Source organism: Pelophylax lessonae (genome assembly GCF_965119305.1).
Source record: "Pelophylax lessonae genome assembly, chromosome: 11".
NCBI lineage: Eukaryota > Metazoa > Chordata > Amphibia > Anura > Ranidae > Pelophylax > Pelophylax lessonae.
In genome coordinates, this window is record NC_138778.1 from 52,045,596 (window position 1) to 52,070,935 (window position 25,340).

The following is a 25,340-nucleotide window of genomic DNA, read 5'->3' on the forward strand; positions in this document are numbered from 1 at the left end:
CAGAGGAGAGTTACACACTCTCTCCTTCCAGGAAGACACATTTATTTTAGTAATTTAATGACTAGAGATGAGCTTGGGCATTCCTCCAAATTCATCTCTAGTCAAAACTCCAAACTCACGCTCTTTTTTTACTCCAGTGAGCTCCAGGGCCCCACAGCCTGCCTCTTAACTGAACTGCAAGGGCAGGAATGCCCAGGCCCGGAACGAAAGAACGTGAGTTCAGAGTTCAGCTAGAGATAAGTTTCAAAACGCCTGAACTAAACCCTAAACTTATTGTTAAAGAACAAGTAAGCAATGCTTTTGAATAAGCAGTCTGGGTGTCTTTGATGTACTATATTATGTACTTTGATGTACTATTTTATTACATTTATTTCTAAAATTATATACATTAGAAAACCCCTTAAACTTAAAAAAATAAAAAAAATTACCAAAAACCATTGCAGCTTCCCTATAACTTGAAACTTTCTGCTGATTTACAATGAAAATAACAAAATGGAGCATCTCACCATCCCTCCGAATCAGGATTGGTGGGTCGGGAGTTGGAGATTCCACCAGTTCTCCATCTCTGTCATAAAGGAACTTGTAATCCTCAGGCAGATCCGCCGTGCTGTTCTTGACATACTTCTTGACTCCTAGCCACATGTAGATCTCAGCTTTAGCAAAGATTTCACCGCTGTACGATCCTGGAATCTGGGATCAGAAAGAAATTCACTTTACAAATGACCTCCAATATCTTACAGCCTAATGCTTAAAGACATTTTTATTTTTTTTACAAGCATTAATGTTGTTTGGCATGCTTCAATACTAACCCATTTGCATCATTCCCCTTGGTTGTAACATGTTGTTATTTAATTGGCCAATTGTTCTTGACTGAGCAGTATTGGCCAACTGGACAAATTTTTTACTGCTATAGTTAGAACGTGCTATTGTAGAACCACTTTGACTTTTAGTCTTAAGCTGCCCACTGTCACTTATCTCCCGGTAGCACCCTCTAGTTTGGCTGTTAGGTCAATTTAGTTTTTGGCTTGTACTGTAATCAGATGAGCAGTGGTTATTTGATCTGGTCTGTTCTGGGCTTCATCAGGCTGGAAGTTTGATTGCTTCCCCCTACCTCCAGAAGAAGTTTCTGGAGCTTAGGGAGGGAAAAATGTAAATCGCCAGTCTGAATATTGAACAGGTCCTTGCCAATCCCTGGGGAGGAGTGCCAATATGGTGGTTGGGATACTGTTAAATAGTCTGGAGCCCTGAGGAGATTGTCTTTTTCCCTGCTGAGGAAAAAGATCTGTGATCTGATAGGAAGAGGGGTTCTTTCCCCTGGAGCCCTTTAGACTGAATGCTGGCTTATTTTACAAGAGACTGCACCATGAACTGATCTTGTTTGAGGATCCTGTAACTACAGCCTTTTTTTTTGTGCTGCACCTCAAAGCTACTTCATGGTTCCCAGCCGTAGACCTATAGACTAATCCAGTCTAGCTATACTTGTGCTAAAGCTATTTCATGGTACCCAGCCGTGAACCTCTAGACTGCTCCAGTCTAATTTTACCAGTACTAAAGGTACTTTATGTTCCCCAGCCATGAACCTGTGGACTGTTTCAGTCTGCCTGTTCTCAAAGCTACTTCACGGTCCCCACCTGTGTCCCCTACAAACTGTTCCAGTCTATCTATACCTGTGCTAAAGCTACTGTAATTCATGGTCCTCAGCCATGAACCCATAGATAGTTCCATGCTACCTGTACTTATGCTACTGTTACTAAAGGAGACCTCTGTTAATAGTACCTGATGTTTTGGAGTGTCCCACATACCTCCAAATTCCCCACAAGTTTCTACTAGCAAATAAACCTTTAAAGCATGGGTGTCCAACCTTTTGGCTTCTCTGGGCCACATTGAGTGTAGAGAAATTTTCTCGGGGCCGCATATAAAATATATACTATAGTTAAGGTATATAATTAATAAAATGCTGCCGCGCCCTTCCTGCGCTGTATCAGGAATACTGGAATCAGTATACAGAGGATTACTTCTTCTGAGAGATATTAAAGGAACACTCTAACCACCATGACCACTTCAGTGATTTGAAGTGGTCATGGTGGTAGGAGTCAGAAACACTGCACATGCTGGGATATTTACAGTTATGTGTTGGGGGCTAGTTGCACCTCTAGCACATATGACTTAGGCAGCTAGAAAATGGCATGTCCTTACTCATACATGTATGAACAAGGACATGACATGTTATGACAAAACACAACTAGTTATTAAAAAACATATTGCAACAATTTACACACGATAATGAACAAACCTTTCTACTTACCGGTATTTTGCAGACTGCTGGTGCATTTACTGCTGGCGGTTACTGCTGGTGGGTAATGCTGGTCATGCGGGTACTGCTGGAGGAAGCAGTGGCTGCAGTAGAGAGCAGAGCCGCCGCTTCCTGTATGGCTCCTGTCACAGGCGGAGTGCATTTCATATCATACAGGAAGCAGCGGCTCTGTCACTGACTGCAGACATCCTAAGTCTCCTGTGGCAGCTAGGAGATCGCACGGCACTTGCAACCTAGTGTGTGCCCATCCAATGCAGCCTAAACAGTGCCCATCCAATGCAGCTTCACCAGTGCCCCTCTAATGCAGCCTCACCAGTACGTGTCTATCCAATGAAGCCTCACTAGTGCATGCCCATCCAATACAGCTTCACCAGTGTGTGCCCATCCAATGCAGCCTGATCAGTGCCCATCCAATGCAGCCTCACCTGTGCATGCCCATCCAATGCAGCCTGATCAGTGCCCATCCAATGCAGTCTGCAATGAAGAGAAAGGAGAGCTGCTGGATTACACAGAGCCGCTGGATTACACAGAGCGGGGATCAGTCCTGCCTCCTGGACCGGCTCCTATAATAGACGTCACCAATGTGCTGTCTATCGTAGGAGCCAGTCCAGGAGGCGGGGCATGGTATGACTCGCCCCCTCCTCTCCGAGGAAGCCTCTGTCTACAGTTAGTTGGAAGTCAGGGGGCAGTGGGCCGCATTGCCTGTAGTTCTGGGCCGCATGCGGCCCTCGGGCCGCAGGTTGGACATGCCTGCTTTAAAGACAATCCCTAGATCAGTGATGGCGAACCTTGGCACCCCAGATGTTTTGGAACTACATTTCCCATGATGCTCATGCACTCTGCAGTGAAGGTGAGCATCATGGCAAATGTAGTTCCCAAACATCTGGGGTGCCAAGGTTTGCCATCACTGCCCTAGACTGTTTAATGAGCTGGAGTGACTGTTGGAATGTGCCTGGCTGTATATGCACTGTTTTTGGGAAAGTACCTGCTAAACTATAGCGGCTCTTTTGGTAGTAGTGCTACATCTCCATCATTAAAAAGTGAGAAGATATCTGCCTGTCCTCGGCCAACTTATTGTAGTCTCCATATCAGGAGGCAGTTTCACGTTGCCCTGAATGGGCAGTATCTCTTGAAGGCAAAGTGTACTCAGAGAAGCAGGTAGCCATTGTTGACATTCTTCTAAAAATGCCAATTGCCTGGCTGTTCCTGGCTTCAGTACTTTAGCATACTGAGCTGGAACAAAAAATGCAGAACAGGAAGGTCAATGAAGTCATAACTTCTAGGGCCCATTTACTTTATTGCATTACACTAAAACGTGGCAACACACGCTACATGCATTTTTGCAATGTGGTGTCTTACATTCTTAATGGCACCCGCAATGCACCTTGGCAACAAACGTCCCTTGCATTGCAACACATGGCATTGCAATAACCCATGCACTGTGCTGCCTGAAATGGTGCACCTTTTTTAGTGCATTAGGAAAGCCCATTCGCATGAGAGGGTAATTTCTACGCAACACGCATTAACAAACGTGCAGTAATGCACTACAGTAATGTGAATGGGCTCCTAATCTTTCAAGTCGATTCCCTGTAGTTTCTCCTTCGCTATGGAAATGTTCTGTATTGACTGAAATAAGAGACCACTTATATTTCCTGAGTAGATATTTTCACCTTGAAGTAGACAGTGGAGATTTTGCCGCAGTCTTTTCCCTTTTCCTCCTCCACCACGGCGTAGAGGATGTGTTGTGCTGGGATGCGTGCATAGGCCAGTCGCTTATTGTTGCTGAACATCCATATCACAATGTCAGGCAGCGTGCACTGAGGCTGGAACAAAATTAAACCACACAATCAATTCATAGGGAATTCCAATAATAATTAGCACCATCTAGTGGCCAAAGCAGTATTTATTTTAAACTAATGAAAAATATTCAACGAGCACAGGAAATAACCTAATAACATTTGTTTTTTTCCCCAATTTGCACAGAACGAATGTACATATACTTTCACTAGGCAAACTGATACACAATTTTTTAATAAAAACGCCAAATGGTGTAATGCCAGTTATGCATCCCCTTTGCCAAATGACTTTTCATTGTCTTTACCCTGCTTATAATATAATGAAGAATATAATATCATGCGGAATTAAGAGTATACTTCCCATCTTTGGCATGTCTAACTCTGACCTAATCAAGCTATTAACAAATTCCTGTCTGCTTTCCTGGCTACACAAAACAGTGTACAAATTTGTAAGAAGAACTAACCTCTTTAGCCAAGAGTCGAACTCTGGCTAAAATCTTCTTCCCATCGTTTATCTTCTCTTTCACATTGTGCCTGTTCAGCCGGCGTCTGGCTCTCAGTGCTTGTTTGGCAGAGAGAATCTAGAGGGATAAAATCCATTTAAAGTGTTACTAAACCCAGGACCCTGCATCCACTATATCTAGTCTCCCACAGTACACAGAAATTGGAAATGCAATTACCTGTATTTTAGTAAATATAAACTGCTAAATACCATTTCCCATCAACAGTATATAGTAGTCGTATGACTTTTATCAGTGTCTAGTTAAAGCTTGTAGGAGGAGTTTTCATTCTCCTCCGACTGTCCTATGAGGCTGCAGGACCTCTGAAACTCTGTCTGGACAGTGCTGATTGGCTCTGTGCTGATCACCCTCCCAAGAAAATAAAAACTGCCTAGCAATACACACCAAACTGAGCATGTGCAGAGTGCCCCCAAGGCTCTGTTCTATCAGCAGATGGATTGGGGACTGTAGAAGAAAGGGAGGATCAGAGAAGGCAGGATCAAATAGCCTTTTTTACACAATGTGCAGAAATAACCCCTTAGGTTCCACAGTAAGTATAACACAGATGTTTTACTGCATATACAGACTGGTGAGCGGTTCTGCAGTGATACTACAACTACAAAGAGTGACAAACGTAATTAGAAAAAAGTATTATAACTGGTGTGATAGACCAGTGGCCCTCCAAAATGACAGATTGAAGCGGAGGTGTTATATAACAATATACTTTCATAATAGTGTATTTGGGTACTGCGGTAATTTTGCCTCTGCACCATTGACATCACCTTCCCCACCACTAACATTACATATCTCGGAATAGGCAGCAACAGCGGGGACCAACCTCCTTGGTCTGATCTGTCGTCAGACTGCTGAGTGGCGGCTGTTGTGGCGGCCTCTTCCTGATCCGATGCCAAAAATGGCTGCGCATCGTAAATGTATTGTGATGGATCGGAAAATAATTCCTGTGACTCAAGCGGAGGGTATATGGTGGTGTTGGAGGTGGTGTCTTTGGGGGTGCACACAGCAGAGAGTGAAGAGGGTGCAGATAGAGAGGATGAGGAGCAGTGGCGGCTGGTGCTCAAAATTTTTTGGGGGGGGGGGTAGCAAACAGAAAAATGTAATAGGCATTGCTTTGCGGCAAAAAACGGGGTAAAACTTTGACTTTGAGGTCACAAAAGTGTGAAAGGGGCCTTCAGTAATTACGGCATAGCGTGCCCCCTTTCAATGCACAGAGATCAGCGTGCCCCCTTGCAATGCACAGAGATCAGCGTGCCCCCTTTCAATGCACAGAGATCAGCATGCCCCCTTTCAATGCACAGAGATCAGCGTGCCCCCTTTCAATGCACAGAGATCAGCGTGCCCCCTTTCAATGCGCAGAGACCAGTGTGCCCCCTTTCAATGCACAGAGACCAGCGTGCCCCCTTTCAATACACAGATGCCAGCGTGCCCCCTGTCAATGCACAGATGCCAGCGTGCCCCCTTTCAATGCAGAGATGCCAGCGTGCCCCCTTTCAATGCAGAGATACCAGCGTGCCCCCTTTCAATGCACAGAGATCAGCATGCCCCCTTTCAATGCACAGAGATCAGCGTGCTCCCTTTCAATGCACAGAGATCAGCGTGCCCCCTTTCAATGCGCAGAGACCAGCGTGCCCCCTTTCAATGCACTGAGACCAGCATGCCCCCTTTCAATGCACAGATGCCAGCGTTCCCCCTGTCAATGCACAGATGCCAGCGTGCCCCCTTTAAATGCAGAGATGCCAGTGTGCCCCCTTTCAATGCAGAGATACCAGCGTGCCCCCTTTCAATGCAGAGATGCCAGTGTGCCCCCTTTCAATGCACAGAGACTAGCGTGCCCCCTTTCAATGCACAGAGAGCAGCGGGCCCCCTGTCAATGCACAGATGCCAGCGTGCCCCCTTTCAATGCACAGAGACCAGCGTGCCCCCTAATGCAATCAAAGAGATTGCATGTAATTTGGAGCGCACTGCTCCTAAAATTACATGCGATGTCTGTGCGGTGCAAATTCAGCCATACAGTTTGTATGGCTGAATTTGCACCGCAATCGCAGTGAACATGCACATGACCCTTTTTTTGGTCCAGAGCAGAATCGGATCGCATGGTGGTTCACACCAGTGCAATCCAATTCTGTGCGAACTGTCAGATTGCACTGCGATATGCGATCTGAGCTGGGGGTGTCGTTAACTTTGAATCGACACCACCAGCGTATCGTATATGGCAGTGTGAACTGCCTGTGCTGCGGATGCGATGCGGGAACATGCAGATATATTCAGTGTGAACCAGCACTGACAGTCTGTCCCTGCTCCACACAGCAAACCTCTCCCTACACTGATAAAAGAAAGAATATAGATAGTACACCTATACCAAATACCAGTCCTTAAAAGGACTTTTGTGGACCTATAACAGAGTGATTTGTGTCACTGACAATCTGTCCCTGGTGCACACAGCAAACCTCTCCCTACACTGACAAAAAGCAGAATGTGAAATGGCCGCCAGCTCAGGTCTATTTATAAGGTAGGGGGTACGTCCATGTGCTGAAATGTCTCAATTGACTGTCCCGTTCCACCTGATGGATGTGTCATGGGTCAAAGTTCTTCACAATGTAAACTAATATGGCCACCGCGAACATCGCCATATGTTCACATGATCGGCGGACAGAGAACGAGCAAAGTTCGTCGCGAACTGCAAGGCCATCTCTATGAATAAATGCCCAAATGACTGATGTACCTAAATACATTTGCAAAACACAGCTTTAGGCATGTTTTTCTTTACCAGGAGAAAAGGCCTTCAGAAGAGCTGGGAAACTCACCCAGTGTGTAGGACTCTTTATAGAGACAGGTGAAGTTAAATTGTCATAGAAAAAAGAAGGTAGATTATGGGAGTGAAATGTTGGTTCTGGTATATTTCAGCCCAGAGGGGCAGGAAAGGTTAATGAGCAAAAAGGGAGATTTAGTGTTAGGGGGAGGGTCAGTGTCATCCTGGTTGAATTCGGGGACCTACACCTGCACCCCCATGGAATTCATATTGGGCCACAGCGTCCCCGTACATTTATCTAAAATAACTATTAATACAACACTGAATGAATCCAATTGTAAAACTTTACTTAAATGGTACATGGTTGCCAAAATGTGCCCACAAGTGTCATCTTACGGTTCTCGACAATGTCGCCAGGTGGGCACTATGTTTCATGTTTGGGGGCAATTCCCTAAATTTATTTGATTTTGGATTAGACTTTTTAACCTCATCTGTTCAGTAACAAGAAAGAACATTCCTAGAGCTCCAGAAATAGAGCTTTTTCAAAAATTAGACCTCAAGCTCCCTAAACACAGGAGGAGGCTAGTGTCTTACTTTATTATAGCGGGTAGAATTGCAATAGCATGGAGCTGGAATTAGTTGGTTGTGTCCTTTAATTTTGTAAAATTTGATAAAATGGGGGACCTGTGGATACAATACTTGGCGGGGGACTAATAAGTCCTCGGAGATAACCTTTTCTACCTTTTCTCCTTTCATTCCTACAGGTTGTATGTATGTTTAATTTTTTCTTTTTTTTTTCTTCTCTACTCCCCTTCACCCTTTCATGTTATAAGTATAGAATTAGCTCCTTGTTATTATTTGTTGCAACACTTACGAACAAGCTTTTTCTACTTAACTGTTGGCAGTGGCGGTCCTTCCATTAGGGGCGCAGGGGCGCCGCCACCCCTATCTATGCATCCGGCCCCCTAATCTACATGCAGGGCGCCGGATGCATGGATTCCAATGGGGATTTTTTTTTTTTAAGCATATGATTAGAGCCAGAGCTCTAATAGGCTTCATAAAAGGGTGGGCTCGTGGCGCAGAGCACTGCGCCCCGAGCCCACCCAGTTCTGTGACAATAGCGAATTAATTTTCGCCCTGAGACCCGTTTCCCGATTAGCCGAAAGGAGAAGCCATCCTATTGGTGAAGGAGGAGGAGGTAGGAGACACAGGGGAAGCCCGACCAACGAAGGGGGACACGGAGGAGACTGAGGGGGAAGCCTCTGCCGCCGCCTCCACATGTCAGTCCAGGGGCAGCACAGGGTGAGTGATCAGTGATCCGGCGACCGGGGGGGGTATGGTGTGCAGTGCGGTGCCTCCCCCCCCCCCCGACCCATGGAGCACCAGCCCCCACTGACTGCTGGTATGCCGCATAACATCCATGTTGACATACAATATATTTCATTTCTAGACACAGGTCTTCATTTTAACCAGTTAAGGACCACCCTATAGCAGATTTACTGCTACAGGACGGCCCTCTTGTGTAGAATCACATATATATATATATGAGATTCTGCACTTCTACCTACAGGGGGCGTGTTCGATTCTTGCGCAGGGGGTCGCTTCTGCTGAGATTACTCAAAGCAGAAGTCAATCTGTGGGTGTCAGGCACTAAATGTCTGCCAGCACCCGTTGATCGTCGGGCAGAGACACAGAACAGAGCTCTGCCTATGTAAACAAGGCAGAACTCCATTCTGACGGGGGGGGGGGGGGGGTCATTAGTACAGTGACAGTGTATATTATTAGAACTGATCACTGTATTAGTGTCACTGGTTCTCGCAATGTGTCAAAAGTGTCAGTTAGTGTCCGACTGTCTGCCAAAATATTGCAGTTGCTGATTGCCGCCATTACTAGTATAAGCAAATAAATAAATAAATAAAAATTCCAGTATATTCCACGTGGTTTATGTCTGCTGAGCCTACCCTGTCGTCCGAGGCTGGAATTTATCCAGGGTTCTATCCTAACCTTTGGTTCTACTGAGGATCCTGGGAGTATACATCTTTGAATCAGGCACTTGCTATACCTCAATCTGGTAAGCAGTCTGTGTATCTAGTGGCTGTTTCTTGCATTAAGAGCGATCTAACATTTTGGAAATTCGCACAGACTACTGGATTGACTTTCAGCAGTTTTTGTGGTCAAGTTATTTTGACCTATATACACACAAATTTCTTCATTATTCATTTTTTGAATAGGACTTCATATGGAATATTGAAATTTTTATTGTACTTTATCGCACTTATTTCACTTTGAAGCACAGCTTGTTTTATACTTTTTTATATACTTCTCATTGGGTGTATGTCACAATTTAAGTTGCTGCTTTAACTTTAATTAAATCATCTCAATGTGGTTATTTCCTATACAGTAAACCCCCCTCCATTGCGGGGGTTACGTTCCGGACCCAGCCGCGAAAAGTGAAATTCCGCGAAATAGAAAAACCCTATTAAAATGCATTGTAGGCATGTTTATTTTACTGTCACTGTACGTGTAGAAGCATTTTAAGGTCTTTAAACACACTTTTAAAACAATAGAAACTCATTTAAACACATAAAAGATACTAAGAGACATAGCAAGAGCTATGGAAAACACAAAAATATTTCATTTTTAATGATTTATATAGTAAAATAACATTACAAAAAAAAACGCGAATTACCGGGAACGCAAAAACTGAACCGCGATGTAGCGGGGGATTACTGTATACCAGGCATCACTAAATGGCGGCCCGCGGGCCAAGTCCGGACCCAATCAGTGTTCCGTCCGGCCCCGCAGCGGTCACGCCATTTAGGATCTGTTTTTTCCCTCTGCCGCCGCCGCTGCAGCTCTGTCTTTACAGAGCTGACATCGGACGAGCAGCGCAGTGATTCACGGAGGACGGGGGCTGGTACAGTTAACTGATTGGTAGCTAGATCTGCCCTGTATTGTAGCAACCAATCAGTTACCTGGGGCAGGTCCCGCCCTCCGTGCATCCCTTTGAGCACTTCCGATGTAAGCTGCTGTGCCTCCGATGTCAGCCACGCTGCCCTGTTTAAGGTAGGACAGGGAAGAGGCACTAATAATGTAAAGGGGGAAAGAGGGGTGATATCAAAGAGGCAGAAAAGTAAAGGAGTGATACGGAATGAAGGGGGATGGGGTTCTACAAAGGGGGTGAGGATTAGAATGTGAAGGGGGGCTGGAGACTGCAGTGTGAAGGGGGGTTTTAAAAAAAAGGAGATGAGCACAGGAATGTCTGAGGGTGCTATAAAGGGGGTGAGGACAGGAATGTTAATGGGGGGCTGGGGACTGCAGTGTGAAGGAGGGGCACAATAAAATGGGGGAGGACAGTTATGTGAAGGGGGTGCTATGAAGGGGATGAGGACAGTTATATGAAGGGGGTGCTATAAAGGGGGAGGACAGTTATGTGAAGGGGGTGCTATGGAGGGGGTGAGGACAGTTATGTGAAGAGGGGTGCTATGAAGGGGGTGAGGGCAGTTATGTGAAGGGGGTGCTATAAAGGGGGGGGACAGTTATGTGAAGGGGGTGCTATGAAGGGGGTGAGGACAGTTATGTGAAGGGGGGTGCTATAAAGGGGGGGAGGAAAGTTATGTGAAGGGGGTGCTATGAAGGGGGTGAGGACAGTTATGCGAAGGGGGGTGCTATAAAGGGGGGGGAGGATGATTATGTGAAGGGGATGCTATAAAGGGGGGAGGAATGTTATGTGAAGGGGGGTGCTATAAAGAGGATGAGGACAGGAATGTGAAGGGGGGCTGGGGACTGCAATGTGAAGGAGGGGTACTATAAAGGGGGCGAGAACAGGAATGTGAAGGGTGGGTGATATGAAAGGGGCTTAGAATTGCAATTTAAAGTAGGGGGTGATATAAAGGGGGGGCCACTGACAAAAATGTGAAGGGCTGAGGACTGTAATGTGAAGGGGGGATGATGTACAGGGGGACTGAGAACACTGATGTAATAAAAAGGATTGTGATGTGAAGGATTGTGGACTAGGTTCACATTGTTGCGTAACGCGTGTAGGCGGCCCATTTATTTCAGTGGGCTGCCTTGTAAGCAGAAACGCAGAAAAATAAGTCCCTGACCTTTTTTTTCTTTTTAATTGCGCCGTACCAAGCTACATGGTACTGTGGCATCATGTGATGTGGCACTCGTAAAGACGCGCCATGTTTGCGCATTGTGCAGAGGTTCTTGAGAGCCAAACATATGATTCGGACCTCGGTTGGAAGAAAATTTTACCTACTGGACTTTCATGAATTTTAATTCATTACCCCTGCTGTATACTGACTATTTATAGATACTCAAGGACTTTTTCATAATATTTGATATTCTATGTGTTATAGCACTGATTCACTGTTTAGCGCGGCTTATTTTGATATAATTTTGTTTGAGTGTTTGTCACACTTTAAGCTGCTGCTCATTGGTAATTAGCTTAGCACGGTTATTTTTCACATTTCACATATATCCCAAAGTCTGTAGAAGCTATAACTTTTGCGCAAATCAATCAATATACACTTATTAGGATTTTTTTTTACCTAAAATATGTAGCAGAATACATTTTGGCCTAAATATATGCAGATATTAGATTTTTTCTATTTTTTTAAATGGATATGTTTCAACGCAGAAAGAAAAAAAATGTTTTTTTTTAAATTGTGGGGTTTTTTTTTGTTTATAGCGCAAAAAAAAAAAAACAGATCAAATACCAGCAAAAGAAAGCTCTATTTGTAGGAAAAAAATGTATCAATTATATTTGGGTACAGTATTGCATGAGCGCACAATTGTCAGTTAAAGTAACGCAGTGCCATAACACAAAAAATGACCTGACCATGAACGGGGGTAAATCTTCTGGAGATCAAGTAATTAATATTGTTTTGATCCTTAAGATTTTGTGTTTACTCTTGTATATGGAATTATAAACTTGGTTGCGATATTCAAATTCGTGAAAGTTCCGAACTGCTATTTGTCCCTTTTGCAAAGGGTGCTGTTTTGTACTGGGTTTTCATGAACATATACTGTATATATGTAATACTAATCCACTGTAAATTTTCCCTAAAGACCTAGGTCTCTGCTCACTAAACCTGTGCGGTTTGTTTCGTTCTGCAAAAATATTCAGATTAATTTTTCGTTATTCGGAGTTTCGGATATATCCGAATATCCCTTTGCAGTATAAACAAAGTTTTACCAAATGCTACGAATAACGAAACAAATTAGTCCGAATTACGGAAATTCAAATCAAATTTTACATCAATTCCATTCGAATTTGAACCGTAAAAAGATTTCTGAAATCAAAGACTGTGTGTGTCATTAGAGTACCATTTCAAAATAATGCTGTTTTTGTTAAGCCAAAGATGATTTAAAGAGTCATTGTAATCATTTGATGGAGATTTCTCTATTGTTTGTTCACTTTGCCACATTCAAATCGAAAAAAATTTAAGTTTTCGATTCGACCGATTCAACATTTATCGATACGAACGTTTCAAATTTGAAAAATTGGTAAATTCGAAGAAAATTCGAAAAAAATACATGAAACTAATTCCGAATACAAATTCGGAATGCAAATCCCGAATACGAATGGAACGAATCAACCGAATTTAACAAAATAATTAGATTAATGAATCTAAACAAAACACATTTTTTCATCATGCACATGTCTACTGCTCACTGTATTCATCTTCAATTGTGCGTTTATTCGACTGCCTTTGGTTTAAGGATTTTGGTTTTGACAACATGTCCATCACAGACTTACAATATTGTGAGAAAGAGATTTCATCCTGCACTTGTCCAAGTTGTTGGGGCGAGCCATGGTCCTCTTTCCAGCACTAAGTGAGTACTGCCTGCAAGAGAGCAAATCAACATTATCAATATGATACAAAGAATGGAACTATTAATTTAGTTTCAGTCTGTTTTAGTAGAGTACCAGAGAATCCTTAATCTTGTATCCTGTATAATAAATTGAACAAAAGAACATCTTCTAACTGCCTGGAGGACCTTGCATATTCTGCCTCTGACATATTGTACTGCTACTAATAGCAGATTCTGATTTTTAAATTAAAATTTTGCATAACCATGTGACATTCTGTAGGTAGTACGGTAATTAAACTGTGTGTTTTAGTTTTGGCAAAATCATTAACCTGCAGCCAGCAACAAATTCTTCTAGGACTTGCTTTAGACGGTCTTCTGGGTTGGATTTTGGTCTTCTTGTGAGTTTCTCCACTTCGTTGAGTCCATGTTCCTGCAGAAGAAAAATTTACAGTTACTTGACAACCTCTTGTCATTAACATTTAAAGCTTCTGGTGATGAAGGTGGGAGCAAAAGCAACCAGGAAAGCTTGACCCAGGACAAATTTTACAAACAAAATTGTAATAGTAAGCCTTTTTTATTGCTTTTAACTATTCATGCTATACATCACACAGCCTCGACAACATTGAATTCTGAAAGGGGGGTTGCATTGCATAAGATCATATGAGATTAAATAGTCCTACCTAGACTTTATTGTCAATAGTATTGACACACCTGCCTTTACACGCACATGAACTATAATGGCATCTCAGTCTTAAGCCTCGTACACACGCAACGATTATCAGCCGACCGATCGTCCGACTTTTGTCCAAGTTGTGTTTTGTTGGTTGGAATGTGCCTAGACTGCACACAAATTTTCTTGGCCAACAAAAATCTACTTCAGAAGTGATGTCATGTGTTGGTTTGTTTTCTTTGTGTTTTTTTCTTCACTGAGCATGCCCAGACTTGCTCATCAGATTTTTCCCTGTCGAAATCTGTACTGCCTGCACGAAAATTGGCCGTTGTGTTGACGGCCAACAAAAATTTTATAGCCTGCACACCAGATTTTTTTCGGCCGAAAAGTCGGAGTTGGTTGTCGGAAGCATCATACTAACAAGCCGAAAATCGGCAGATTGGACGTTGGCCGAAAATTCCCTGCCAATTTTCGACGCGTGTGTACGGGGTAGTCCTGCAGTCAACCCTCGCTGTATTTATGAGCTCCATCGGAACAACAAATTCCAGAAAGCTGATCCAGCAAAGGATTATGGGGGAGCCCGCTTGGCCCAAGAACATCAAAGTGGACGGTTGGAGGCTGTCGTTCTGCATCCAGCTGCATTGGGACTCAGCAGCCCTGCCAGTAGTAGTGACACACAGCCTGATCCCCTATAGCTGTCAGTGCACTAGCAGCCTGCTGTATAACTGATGCGCCTTCGGCGGAGGTATAAAGAACTGCTCAGTTCATCTTGTATGTCCAGAGGCTGTTTGTACTGGGATTGGTGAGAGGGCAGCTGCCCACCTTTCTGTTTACCTAGTTGTATAAAGACACTGCTATCAGACACCGGTTTAACTAAATCAATCAAGGAATCCTTGCTTTGCTACCTCCTCCGTAGTTCTGTCTACAGACCTGACCCTGTCTTTCTTCATTACTCTTTATCTTTAAAATGCCCTAAAATGCCCCAACATGCTAGAAGAAGATAATTGACTCTATTCCATATCCACAACTACTAAAACAAATATCCATAAGAAGGCTTTATCATGGTTCCATTGTGTTGCACTAGTGCTCACAAGGGAGCTGGCGGTTTTCTTAAGCCTTTCCCCCCACAACCAGTGTTGCGCTCTCAACATGCACCATAGAGGCACAGTGGTTATTAACAGTCTTTTGACATTATTTAGGCATTTATATTCACCTTGTGTTGCTATTGCTTAAACCTTCAAATGTAATACATTGCTGTAAATAGTAATTGTAACCTCCTAAGTGTTAATATGAGCCATTCTTGGAGTATTCAATACAACTCTGGTTATTGAAATATTGTGTCCATTGGCTTTTCTTACTCTGTGCTGGGTAATATTGGTAACTGGTTTGATGAACATTGTTGGTCTAACCAGGGCTTTTTTTCAGCAGGAACGCGGGGGAACGTAGTTCCTGCACCTCTAACACTGAATGTATGTAATGGCAAAGAGTACTAAGCTGTTCTGGAGGTTCTATTGATGCTGGCTGCTGGGGAATCAACTGTTGCTGGAGGGATCTATTTTTGCAGGGGTGTCTGTTGTTGCTGGGGAGGTCTATTGTTGCTGGTGGAGGATCTGTTGCTGCTGGTGGTGGGTATTATTTTGCTTGGGACGTTGATCATTGCTGGGAGAGATCTACTGTTGAGGGAGGAGTCTATTGTTGCTGGCTGCTGGAGGGTCTTTTGATGCTGGCTGTTGGAGGACTAATGTTGCTAGGGTGGATCCATTTTTGCTGGGGGTCCATTGTTGCTAGCTGCAGGGAATCTATTTTACTGTCTTTCTTGTTATCATTAACTAATTCCATACAAATCACTTAGCACCACAAATTATAATTGGTTCTCTATTCCCTAAAAGGGGTGATGCTGGGAGGTGGGGTGGGGATGAAACCAAGGAACTATGCTCAGAGGTGAGTACGGAGCAGACACAGGGGTTGACTCGGAAGGGGGGGGGGGGGGGTCCTGCACCTATTCTCTGAGAAAAAAAGCCCTGGGTCTAACCATGTCTAAACCTAGAGTCTCAGAAGGGTTGAGGACTTTGCAAGGTCAGGGCAGCACCAGAGGACAAGCTACATCCAGTGGCTCCTACGGAGGTAGCACTACACAAGTAAAGGAAGTGATGGGATATCCCTCACATAGGGACAGAAACAGTAACAAAACTACATCTATTTTGTAGAGTGGGGGAAGGATTAGAACATTTATTGGGCTTATAGCACTTCCTGTGTTGTCCTGTTCTGATTACACTCAAACCCTCTAATTTCTAGTTCAGATGTCACAGGGTACCTCTGCTATCACCAGCAACTAAAACTTGAGAGATGTTGTTGTCTACCAAGTCTATGAGAAACTGAGATAAACGTTTTGGGCTTTTAGCAGTGTTTACTGTGCTAGCTCTTTTTGTGCTATTTTATTTATAACTTTTCAAAAAATCGGGTACCATAGAGAAGTGAGTGCTATACAAGGTTCTGACTCTTACCAGGCGCTCTGCTATCTTGACTATCCAGTTGGAGTTGTACAATCTCCAGCTGTGATCCTCCCAGTAACTCCGCACGTAGACACATGGCCTGTCTTTACCCAGAGGTATGTAACTGTATGAACTATGTAAACAAAAAATAGGTAAAGCAAGAGATTTACAATTTCATCTGGCTGCACAAGCATTTTCAAAGCAGCATATCAATTGCAGAATAACCAGTCATCTTAAGGTAGCCAGACTCGTATTGATATGATCATACAATCCATAATTCAATGCAACTAAAATATAGATCAATAAACCAGCCCTATCAAAATTAACTAATCAAATATCAGTATATAACAAAATCTCTACCAAATAAAACATACAGTATGTGTTATATACATAATAAATCCCTGCAGTGAAAAAAAAAGTACAAACTAAAATAAAAAATAGAAACACAATAATATGACAAATTGTCACAGTTCCACATAACAATCTATAAATATTGAAATGAAAAACATGCATGGCAGCTCATTAAAGTCGTCTAATCAGTATGTCCACAACGCTGGTACTGTACACCTTCCCTTAATCCTTCACCCACTTCAATCCAAAGCGCTTACCAAAACCCTTATTTCTAAGATGATCATAAATTTCTTGATATTAAGGTTAAGCACCACCGGCACCCCTCTGCTTCCAGCTCTCCCACCAGCTAAAGTCCTAAGCCTTCCGCTCAGCATCATAGATTAAAACAGACAATTGCTTTAATGTAGCATGTAAAACACTTTTATTTAAATAATAAAATTGTACTCAAAAATAGCAGAACGAGATCCCATATAGTAAAAAGCCTTGACACTTCCGGGTTCCACACAGCGTCGGACTTTATGCCCACCCTCAACACGTTTTGTCACAAGGACTTTCTCAGGAGGCAGTGAACATTGCTCCCTGAGGAAGTTCTTGTGATGAAATCCTGTGAGACAAAATGTGTTGTTTACTGTTTTCTCACTAAAGGGATGTATTGCAGTATGTAACACATATAGTAAAAAGCCCTGACACTTCCGGGTTCCGCACAGCATCGGACTTTATGTCCACCCTCAACACGTTTTGTCACAAAGACTTTCTCAGGAGGCAGTGAACATTGCTCCCTGAGGAAGTTCTTGTGATGAAATCCTGTGAGACAAAATGTGTTGTTTACTGTTTTCTCACTATAGGGATGTATTGCAGTATGTAACACATATGAATTTATTTGGTGGTGATTTAGCATTGCACTGACATTTGATCAGCTGATTTGTTATAGCGCTGGTTTATTGATCTATATAACAATATATATCCTGGGGGATAACGTTTTTCCAGCTGCTATTACAGCTTGCGCGAGAATTGAAGCGCAGGTTGTGTGTGTTATTTAATGCAACTAAAATGATCTAATTGAATAAAAATCACATGGAAATGAATGAAAAGTTGCAAAATCTTCTAATTAATCGATTTAGATGGCTCCAAATGCTTTTCACTCTGCCAAGATGATCAGATGTGGCAAATATCTGCATGCTTCTGGAGAACCGATCAGATTGATTAAGCAATTGTGAGTGAGCATCCAATGGTTTTCATGTCCTAGCAAAAAGTCAGGATTTAGGGGTTGCTAACAAGGAGTTTTTTGTTAGCCTGGTTTCTGTGAAAAATGGCAAAATGGGTAAAACATTTTTTAAAATGATGATCATTTTACAGGGTTGTGCAGGTTTTTTTTATATCTACTGGGTCCACTTGGCTGCAAAGGATATTTTCTGGAAAAAAAGGTGAACTTAGCTTTAAAGCTATAAAAGGTCTATAAGCACTCCAAATCTCTCCAATGAGATGCTTTTAACTCTCTGATTCAGCACTCCGCTTCCAAACTTCAGGTGCAGTTTTGAATTTGATGGTGTTTTGAACAGCATACCAAGAGAGCACTTGGAGAGATTTGGAGAGCTTACAGAACATTCAGAACTTAAATTGTTACTAAACCCACAACAGTTATATCAGTGTGTATATGCAGTAAAGCATGCTGGTCATACTCACTGTGGAACCTAAGTATTGTGTAAAAAGGCTGTTTGATCCTGTCTTCTCTGATCTTCCCCTTCTTCCAGTGTCCCCTGATAATATCCTGATAATGCAGAGTCTATGGACTCAGGCTGCTCATGCTCAGTTTGGTGTGTATTGCTAGAGAGCAGGGGTGGACTGACAACTCATGGGGCCCCTGGGCAATCAGAGATCATGGGGCCCCCTGTGTCCACACTCAAGCCACACAAAGCCCCACCTAAAAATTGCAGCTCAGCAACATAGAGTGGGCATTTAAATATGACTGCTCTAACTGCTGATGAGAAAAGGTATTTAGCAGTTTATATTTACTAAAATAATTGCATTTCCATGTTCTGTGTACTATAGGAGACCAGATATAGTGAATGCAGGCTCCTGGGTTTAGTAACACTATAAAGTTTAAGTTGATCTGGTTAATGTTGTGTCTGTTGTGAACATGGTATATACAGTATAGCTATATGTACTGTATATATTTTGGGTGCCATTTCACTACATAATTTGCGCTTCGGTAAAGCTCAGAAATGCTTGTATTATTAATTATAATGTAAGCATCAATGTGTATACACACAAACGCCTACTAAGAAGCCAGCATCGCTTATGTTTGCTGCAGTGCCCATATGAATGAGCCCAAAGAGGGCATTTTACTCTCCTAAGCTCTGACCTTTGCTGCAAAACTGCAGCAGTTAATAACCATAGACTTGGGACTTATTGCAATCTTTGTGATATATTACTCGTCTGGTTCTGTGCGCTGAGGTCTCCTTCCAGGTGTCACTGATTTGCCATGTTGGTCCATTTTTAAAGTCACTTCCTCCTCAAGATCTATACTGAGTTCATCCTCTGAGCCGGTGTCCAGTAGACCCTGACGTTCCTCTGGTACTGTATCCAATTTTTCCTTCTTTTTAGAAGATTTAGCAGTGACTATTTCAGCCATTTTACCATAGTTACCTGTGCAATAGAGAATCTTTAATTTATAAACAGATAGTTTACACCACATTCTTCATTATTTGCATAGAATTCTAGGAGAACAAATAAGCATTTACCACAGGGTGCTTCCATGATAATGGATATGCAAAGTCAGTGCTGGGTGGTGTGTAATCTAATATTCTGCTATTCAGATCTGTTCAATATACAGATCATTCTCGCTATTCATAGCATAGTAGATAGTTCTTCTTAGAACTTGGAGTACTAGCCTTGTATTGTACGCACTTTCTTTTTTTTACCTGACTAAACATGTTAACATAAAGAATAAAAATAATATTTGTTAAATACGTATATACATGCAGACTATACATACCCTTTAAATACCGAATCTCAGAACTTTTTTTTAGAGATATCAGAAAACTAATAATACTCACCTATAGAAATTTCAAATTTGACAGGTTTGGTTCCAATACTGGGGTCCATCATTGTGACCTCAAATAGCGTTCCAAACAAAAGGAACTCCTCCTTTACTCCTAAAGCAGCCTGTGTGAAAAGAAGGAAAAATATCAAATACAGGTGGCTTAGGAGACTTTGTTAATACTGTGTCGGTGGCACTTCTGGTAGGCTTTTGGTATGCATATGCTGCTATCAGAACATGCTTCTTATTACAACTTGATATTGTCAGGGCCATCTTAACGAATGGGCACGCTGGGCAGTTGCCCGGGGGCCCCACTTGCACGGGGGGGCCCCACCTGCCCAGCGACCCAGCCCCAGCCAAGCATTAGTCCTGATTCCCGTGTGCATCCTGCCGCTGAACTTAGCAGGTGGCAAGCGCCTGTTGGCCCTGCGCTGCTGTTAGGCCACTTGGACCATGGAGGGGGAGCCCACAACTGCAGGAATGCCTGTCTGCCTCCACAGGAACAGGCACACACATGACAGTCAGGTCTGACTCCCGTCTATGAGTGTGTTCACCGGACCCAGCCGCCAAACTTGGAAGCTGGCACTGCTGTACCAATAAATATTGCCTTATCGATAATTTGCATTTTTATTCTCATGGGTGTTTGTGTAGGCAGGGCCCCAGTGCACTGCATTGCCTGGGGCCCTTTAATGCTCTTAAGATGGCACTGGATATTGTAAGACACCATCCCTAGGTCAGTACCCCACCCACTTGCATTCTTCATGGCATATACAGTACGTAGCAGAAAGGGTCGGACCATTTTCATAATGGGTGTGGACCTGTGAACCCAAGCAAAGGGATCTCACTACCAGAGTTCTGGAAGCTCTCAAGCTAACCCTTCAACACTCACCCAAAAGCTGAAATATAAGGTTTGTTTGGACCGACCCTTTGATAGCAGATAGTATAAAAAAAAACTGCATGTTCATAGCATTTATAAATGCATTCAACCTACAGAACCTTTTCCAATTCGTTATGAATTACAATAGTCGTTATGTCCATAGACCTAAACATTGCACAGTCCTGGTGTTCAGATTAGAACAATGAGTTTGCTAAGGAGACAAGCAATACAACATAAATCCTCCTTTGTCTTCTGAGTACCTCTGGCAGGGGCAGGATATCATCCACCTCCACAGTGACGGCAGTTGGTTGTTCCTTGCTCTCTGAATCCTCATCTCCTTCAGCACCCTCCGCTGCTGCAGCAGATGCTGCAGCAATTGCTTTCTCCTTCTCCTGTGCCTTTTTGCTTTTCTTCTTCAGCTTGAGCTTACTGAAGGCATTTTTGAGGGCTTGCAAGGGCTTCTTTTCCTGAACATTATTATTAGAGAATAATTCTAGCGTTACAGCGACCAAGATCCGACCTCGGTAGAAGATTCCCTCGCCAAGACCTTCATTCAGATCCCGATGGACATCTCTCAGTGTGTAGTTTTGAGGAGACCCATACAGATTGATCCAGGCTGGGCCAAAAGTTGGGTTAAAGCCAGCTAAGGACAAAGAGATGAAAAATTAGAAGGCTTGTAGTCTAGGAGGAATACCTCTATATACTATAAAAACAAGGCTTCTGTATTACTAGTGTGAGACATTTTCCTTGGCTGTTTTAAGGTGACTGGACCAGTCTTTTTCCAGTATTCCTTGGAACACTGAGGTTTCTCCAGGGGTTGCTAGCTGCAAATTGATTTCTGATCTGAATGTGCCTGCATAGTTCAAGCTCTGACATCACTCTGTAGAGCAGGGTGATATGAGATCAGGGGTGTGTTTCTCCTCTTTCAGGTAAGCAACCACTGACACTGATCATCAATTCTTTGTAAGGGGCATTGGTTCCCATTGACCATCAATGTAACTAGCATTCTTTCTAGTAAACCTCTTTGTAAGGGGTTCCTTCTCCTACTGACCTCCAATATAGGTGGATGATTCCCTAGAATCTGAAAACTATTTCAAAAGGGTCCTTTGGGATATGGCTGAGAAAAGTTTAGCGAGACTATGGATGCCCAAACTGAAGGTGCTCAAGGCTGATTCATTCCTATGTGGTAATAGGTCTGCTGCCTATGCCAGAAATACAAAGTAAAGTCCATGTGATTAAATGCAGTTGCTTAGCTACAGCATAATCTGAAAATCACCTTTTGGTGAGTTGTGGATCACAATCTCAGCAAACATTGGTTGTTATTTCGATGTTTTGTAATGTTAGTGATTTATATACACAGTTATGTGAAAAAAAAAGACATGCCCTATCTATTTTAATTAGCTTGCCAGTCTAGATCCAAAGAAATTGAAGTTCATATTTATACATTATATAATTCTCCCACTCTGCAAGACTCTGGTCCAGCTGCATCTTGAGTATGCCGTCCAGTTCTGGGCACCGGTCCTCAGGAAGGATATCCTGAAACTAGAGAGAGTCCAGAGAAGGGAAACAAAGCTAATAAAGGGACTGGAGGACCTCAGCTATGGGGAAAGACTACAAGCATGTTATTAGCTTATTCTCTCTGGAGAGGTGATGCTTGAGAGAAGATATGATATCAATGTGCAAATACCATACTGGTGACCCTAGCATAGGGAAAAAAACTTTTTAGTGAAAGGGAATTTAAAAAGACATGCCCTCATTCACTGAAATTGGAAGAGAAGCAGTTTAACCGTAACTGGGACAGCAGTGGTATCAGCAGGGAGCGTCGATAGTTTAAAAAAACTAACAGATGGGCACTTTAATGACCACAACACACAGGGGTATACGATGTACTATTGACATAAGCACATACACACACATCATAGGCTGAACTGGATGGACTGGTGTCTTTTTTCAACCTCACCAACTTTGTAGCCATGTATACATTTAGCACCGTAGCCTAACAGTGCCATTATTGTGATTGTGAAGTATTTGTCTCACCATTTTTGTTTGGGTCAGATATCTGCTGCAGATCAATAAAATGAGTGGCCAGAGCCACATCCCCAATGTGAGCATCATCCAGGACCTGAATTTTTATCTTCCGAGCAAGAGGAGGGAAAAGTTCAATGAAACTGATCTGCTCATTCCATTCTGGGATGTTGGTGTCACTTTCCACGGAGGTTTCTCCCTAAATAACAAAGAGGTTAGCAGGATTGTTCGGCAGCTGGCTGCAAAAACTATTTTAAAATACCACCTAAACTGAAAAATGATTTAGACAAGATTATCAATCTGTACAACATACAACTAAAGGCTCCTATATAACAGTCCAAACAAGCATTAAATCCAGTTACTATGAGATGCACAAGTCTCAAAATGTAATAAAAAACGTTTCCTTCCCTTACTGAGACAAATCCTTCTCCAATTTTGTCTCACACTCTCACTGCAGCTCAACATTTTCTGCAATATTTTCTCATTCCAAGGTAGCACAAGCAGGGGCAGTCTACATGAGTGGTAACTCTGCTCTGAATTTAGGAGCAGGACAGCATTGTTGCCACGACATCAGATGAACTGCATTAGGTGGACTTCAATGGCAGGATTAACAGGTATTTGTCGTACCTTGCAGGGTGACTAAGAAAAAATTGTAAGTACACTTAAAGTGTTACTAAACCCAGGACCCTGCATTCACAGTGTAGCACCCTCCTAGGAAGGTGCTAGTGAGAAAGTACAGTTTTGAGCTCTGTCTGCTTACTAGAGTGGCTGCAGATACATTTATATTGTTCTCTGCCTACCAGAGAGCAGGATCCGTTAGTAAGGTCTGCTCATTGTGCTCAGTATGTAATTCATTCAGTCTAGGGAGTGTTTCACGCTGGTCCAATAGGGAGGCATGTTGGATAGTGGGAGGAAACCGGACGAATGGGTGCATAGGCTTTTGATACAGTCCTGATAATTGGCAGAAGGCAGGCTGCCTCGGTGATTGAATGAAAAACCCCAAACTAAATGGGATAATATAGCGCTTGCTGGTAGGAACAGGAGCAAGTAGGGATAAAATTACAATTTAAAAAGCTAATATCATAAATATCTAAAATCTATACCCTTAAAAAATATGCACAGTGAGAAAATATATAAATATATAGCAATATAAGTAATGTGCCAAGTTAAGTCCAAAATAGTTCATAGGTGACTCAGTGATAAATAGTCCAAAAGAGTGCCAGAAAAAGGTGCAAGTGCTTGGTGCTGGATCCTCCGACGGTCCAGGAAATCCAATCATAAAGGTGACTTCAAGAAAAGATAAGGTGTAAACTCACCAGATATGGTGGGTCTCAACTGCCTAACGACAAAGAGACCAATAGTGCTTTATGACCCTCCAGGTCAGAGAAATGACCAAGGAGGCAGACGACTGACTCAGCAGCTGACAGGGAGCAGCAGGAGGACAGCGTGGCTGCATTGGACAAAGTTGGTGGGGCCGCTGGTGTTGGGGAGCTGGGGACCATTTCTCTGACCTGGAGGGTCATAAAGCACTATTGGTCTCTTTGTCTTAAGGCAGTTGAGACCCACCATATCTGGTGAGTTTACACCTTATCTTTTCTTGAAGTCACCTTTATGATTGGATTTCCTGGACCATTGGAGGATCCAGCACCAAGCACTTGCACCTTTTTCTGGCACTCTTTTGGACTATTTATCACTGAGTCACCTATGAACTATTTTGGACTTCACTTGGCACATTACTTATATTGCTATATATTTATATATTTTCTCACTGTGCATATTTTTTAAGGGTATAGATTTTAGATATTTATGATATTAGCTTTTTTAATTGTAATTTTATCCCTACTTGCTCCTGTTCCTACCAGCAAGCGCTATATTATCCCATTTAGTTTGGGGTTTTTCATTCAATCACTTCGCACTTTATAGCAGCTGCTTTTATACTCATTATAATTTTATTAATATTTCATATTTATTAGTGTATCCACTCGTTTAACTAGGCACTCCTAGGCGCGAGGAATATATTCGTTTGAATATATATATTTATAATAGGCTGCCTCGGTGCATGTTGGGACACTGTATAAAAGCCAGGAGCACATGTGTTAGGGGTCTTTCGTTGCAGAGCGGAGTCCCGGAGGGAGGGGGCAGCTGCCATGCGGTCTCAGGAGGTCATTCTGAGGACCGGAGCATGGTTGGCAGGAGCTGAACCCAGAGGTCCAGGGAAGCTGGCTGAGAGGGGAGACACTGGAGATCCTGTTTCTGCAGTATCGTGAGTACAGGAACTCGTGTCAAGAGGCCTAACCTGAGAGGGGCCACCCCTCCTCATAGGATAGTCAGTGAATGGATGTCAGCAGAAAGAGGATGCTAGGGAGAATATCCTGAAGATGAGATATTGTTCATCTAGTCGTCTTGTAAGAGAGAGAGTGTAAAGAAAACAAGAGACTTATCCCCATTCATCTAAAGTGGCAGGATGACTTAACAGCCTGGCTGTTCCATATCTACCAGCAAAGTTGTGAAGATAGAAGTCCTCAGATATTGTGAATAGTTAAATTGGAGTATCCCACTATTCCCTTCTCCTACCCCAATTACAAAATAAACAAAAAAAAAACCCAATACCCCTAGATTGTTTATTGCTGTGAAGAGCCAACAGGAGCAAGGAGGGATTTAGGAACTGTATCTACTTATAACCAC

General features: G+C 42.9%; 1 protein-coding gene across 1 annotated transcript in view; it reads right to left on the reverse strand.

Annotated features, from left to right (window-relative positions):
• Window positions 1-25,340, reverse strand: part of LOC309567011 (fer-1-like protein 4) — a 243,812-nt gene that overhangs the window by 100,825 nt on the left and 117,647 nt on the right. Inside the window, exons 14-23 of the mRNA XM_082272328.1 lie at window positions 22,668-22,854; window positions 20,891-21,273; window positions 19,770-19,878; window positions 19,146-19,359; window positions 16,375-16,495; window positions 13,530-13,630; window positions 13,145-13,232; window positions 4,575-4,691; window positions 3,985-4,137; window positions 507-690 (exon numbers count right to left, since the gene is read on the reverse strand). Of these exons, the coding sequence (XP_082128454.1) occupies window positions 507-690; window positions 3,985-4,137; window positions 4,575-4,691; window positions 13,145-13,232; window positions 13,530-13,630; window positions 16,375-16,495; window positions 19,146-19,359; window positions 19,770-19,878; window positions 20,891-21,273; window positions 22,668-22,854 (1,657 nt within the window). The remainder of the gene's footprint in view (window positions 1-506; window positions 691-3,984; window positions 4,138-4,574; window positions 4,692-13,144; window positions 13,233-13,529; window positions 13,631-16,374; window positions 16,496-19,145; window positions 19,360-19,769; window positions 19,879-20,890; window positions 21,274-22,667; window positions 22,855-25,340) is intronic.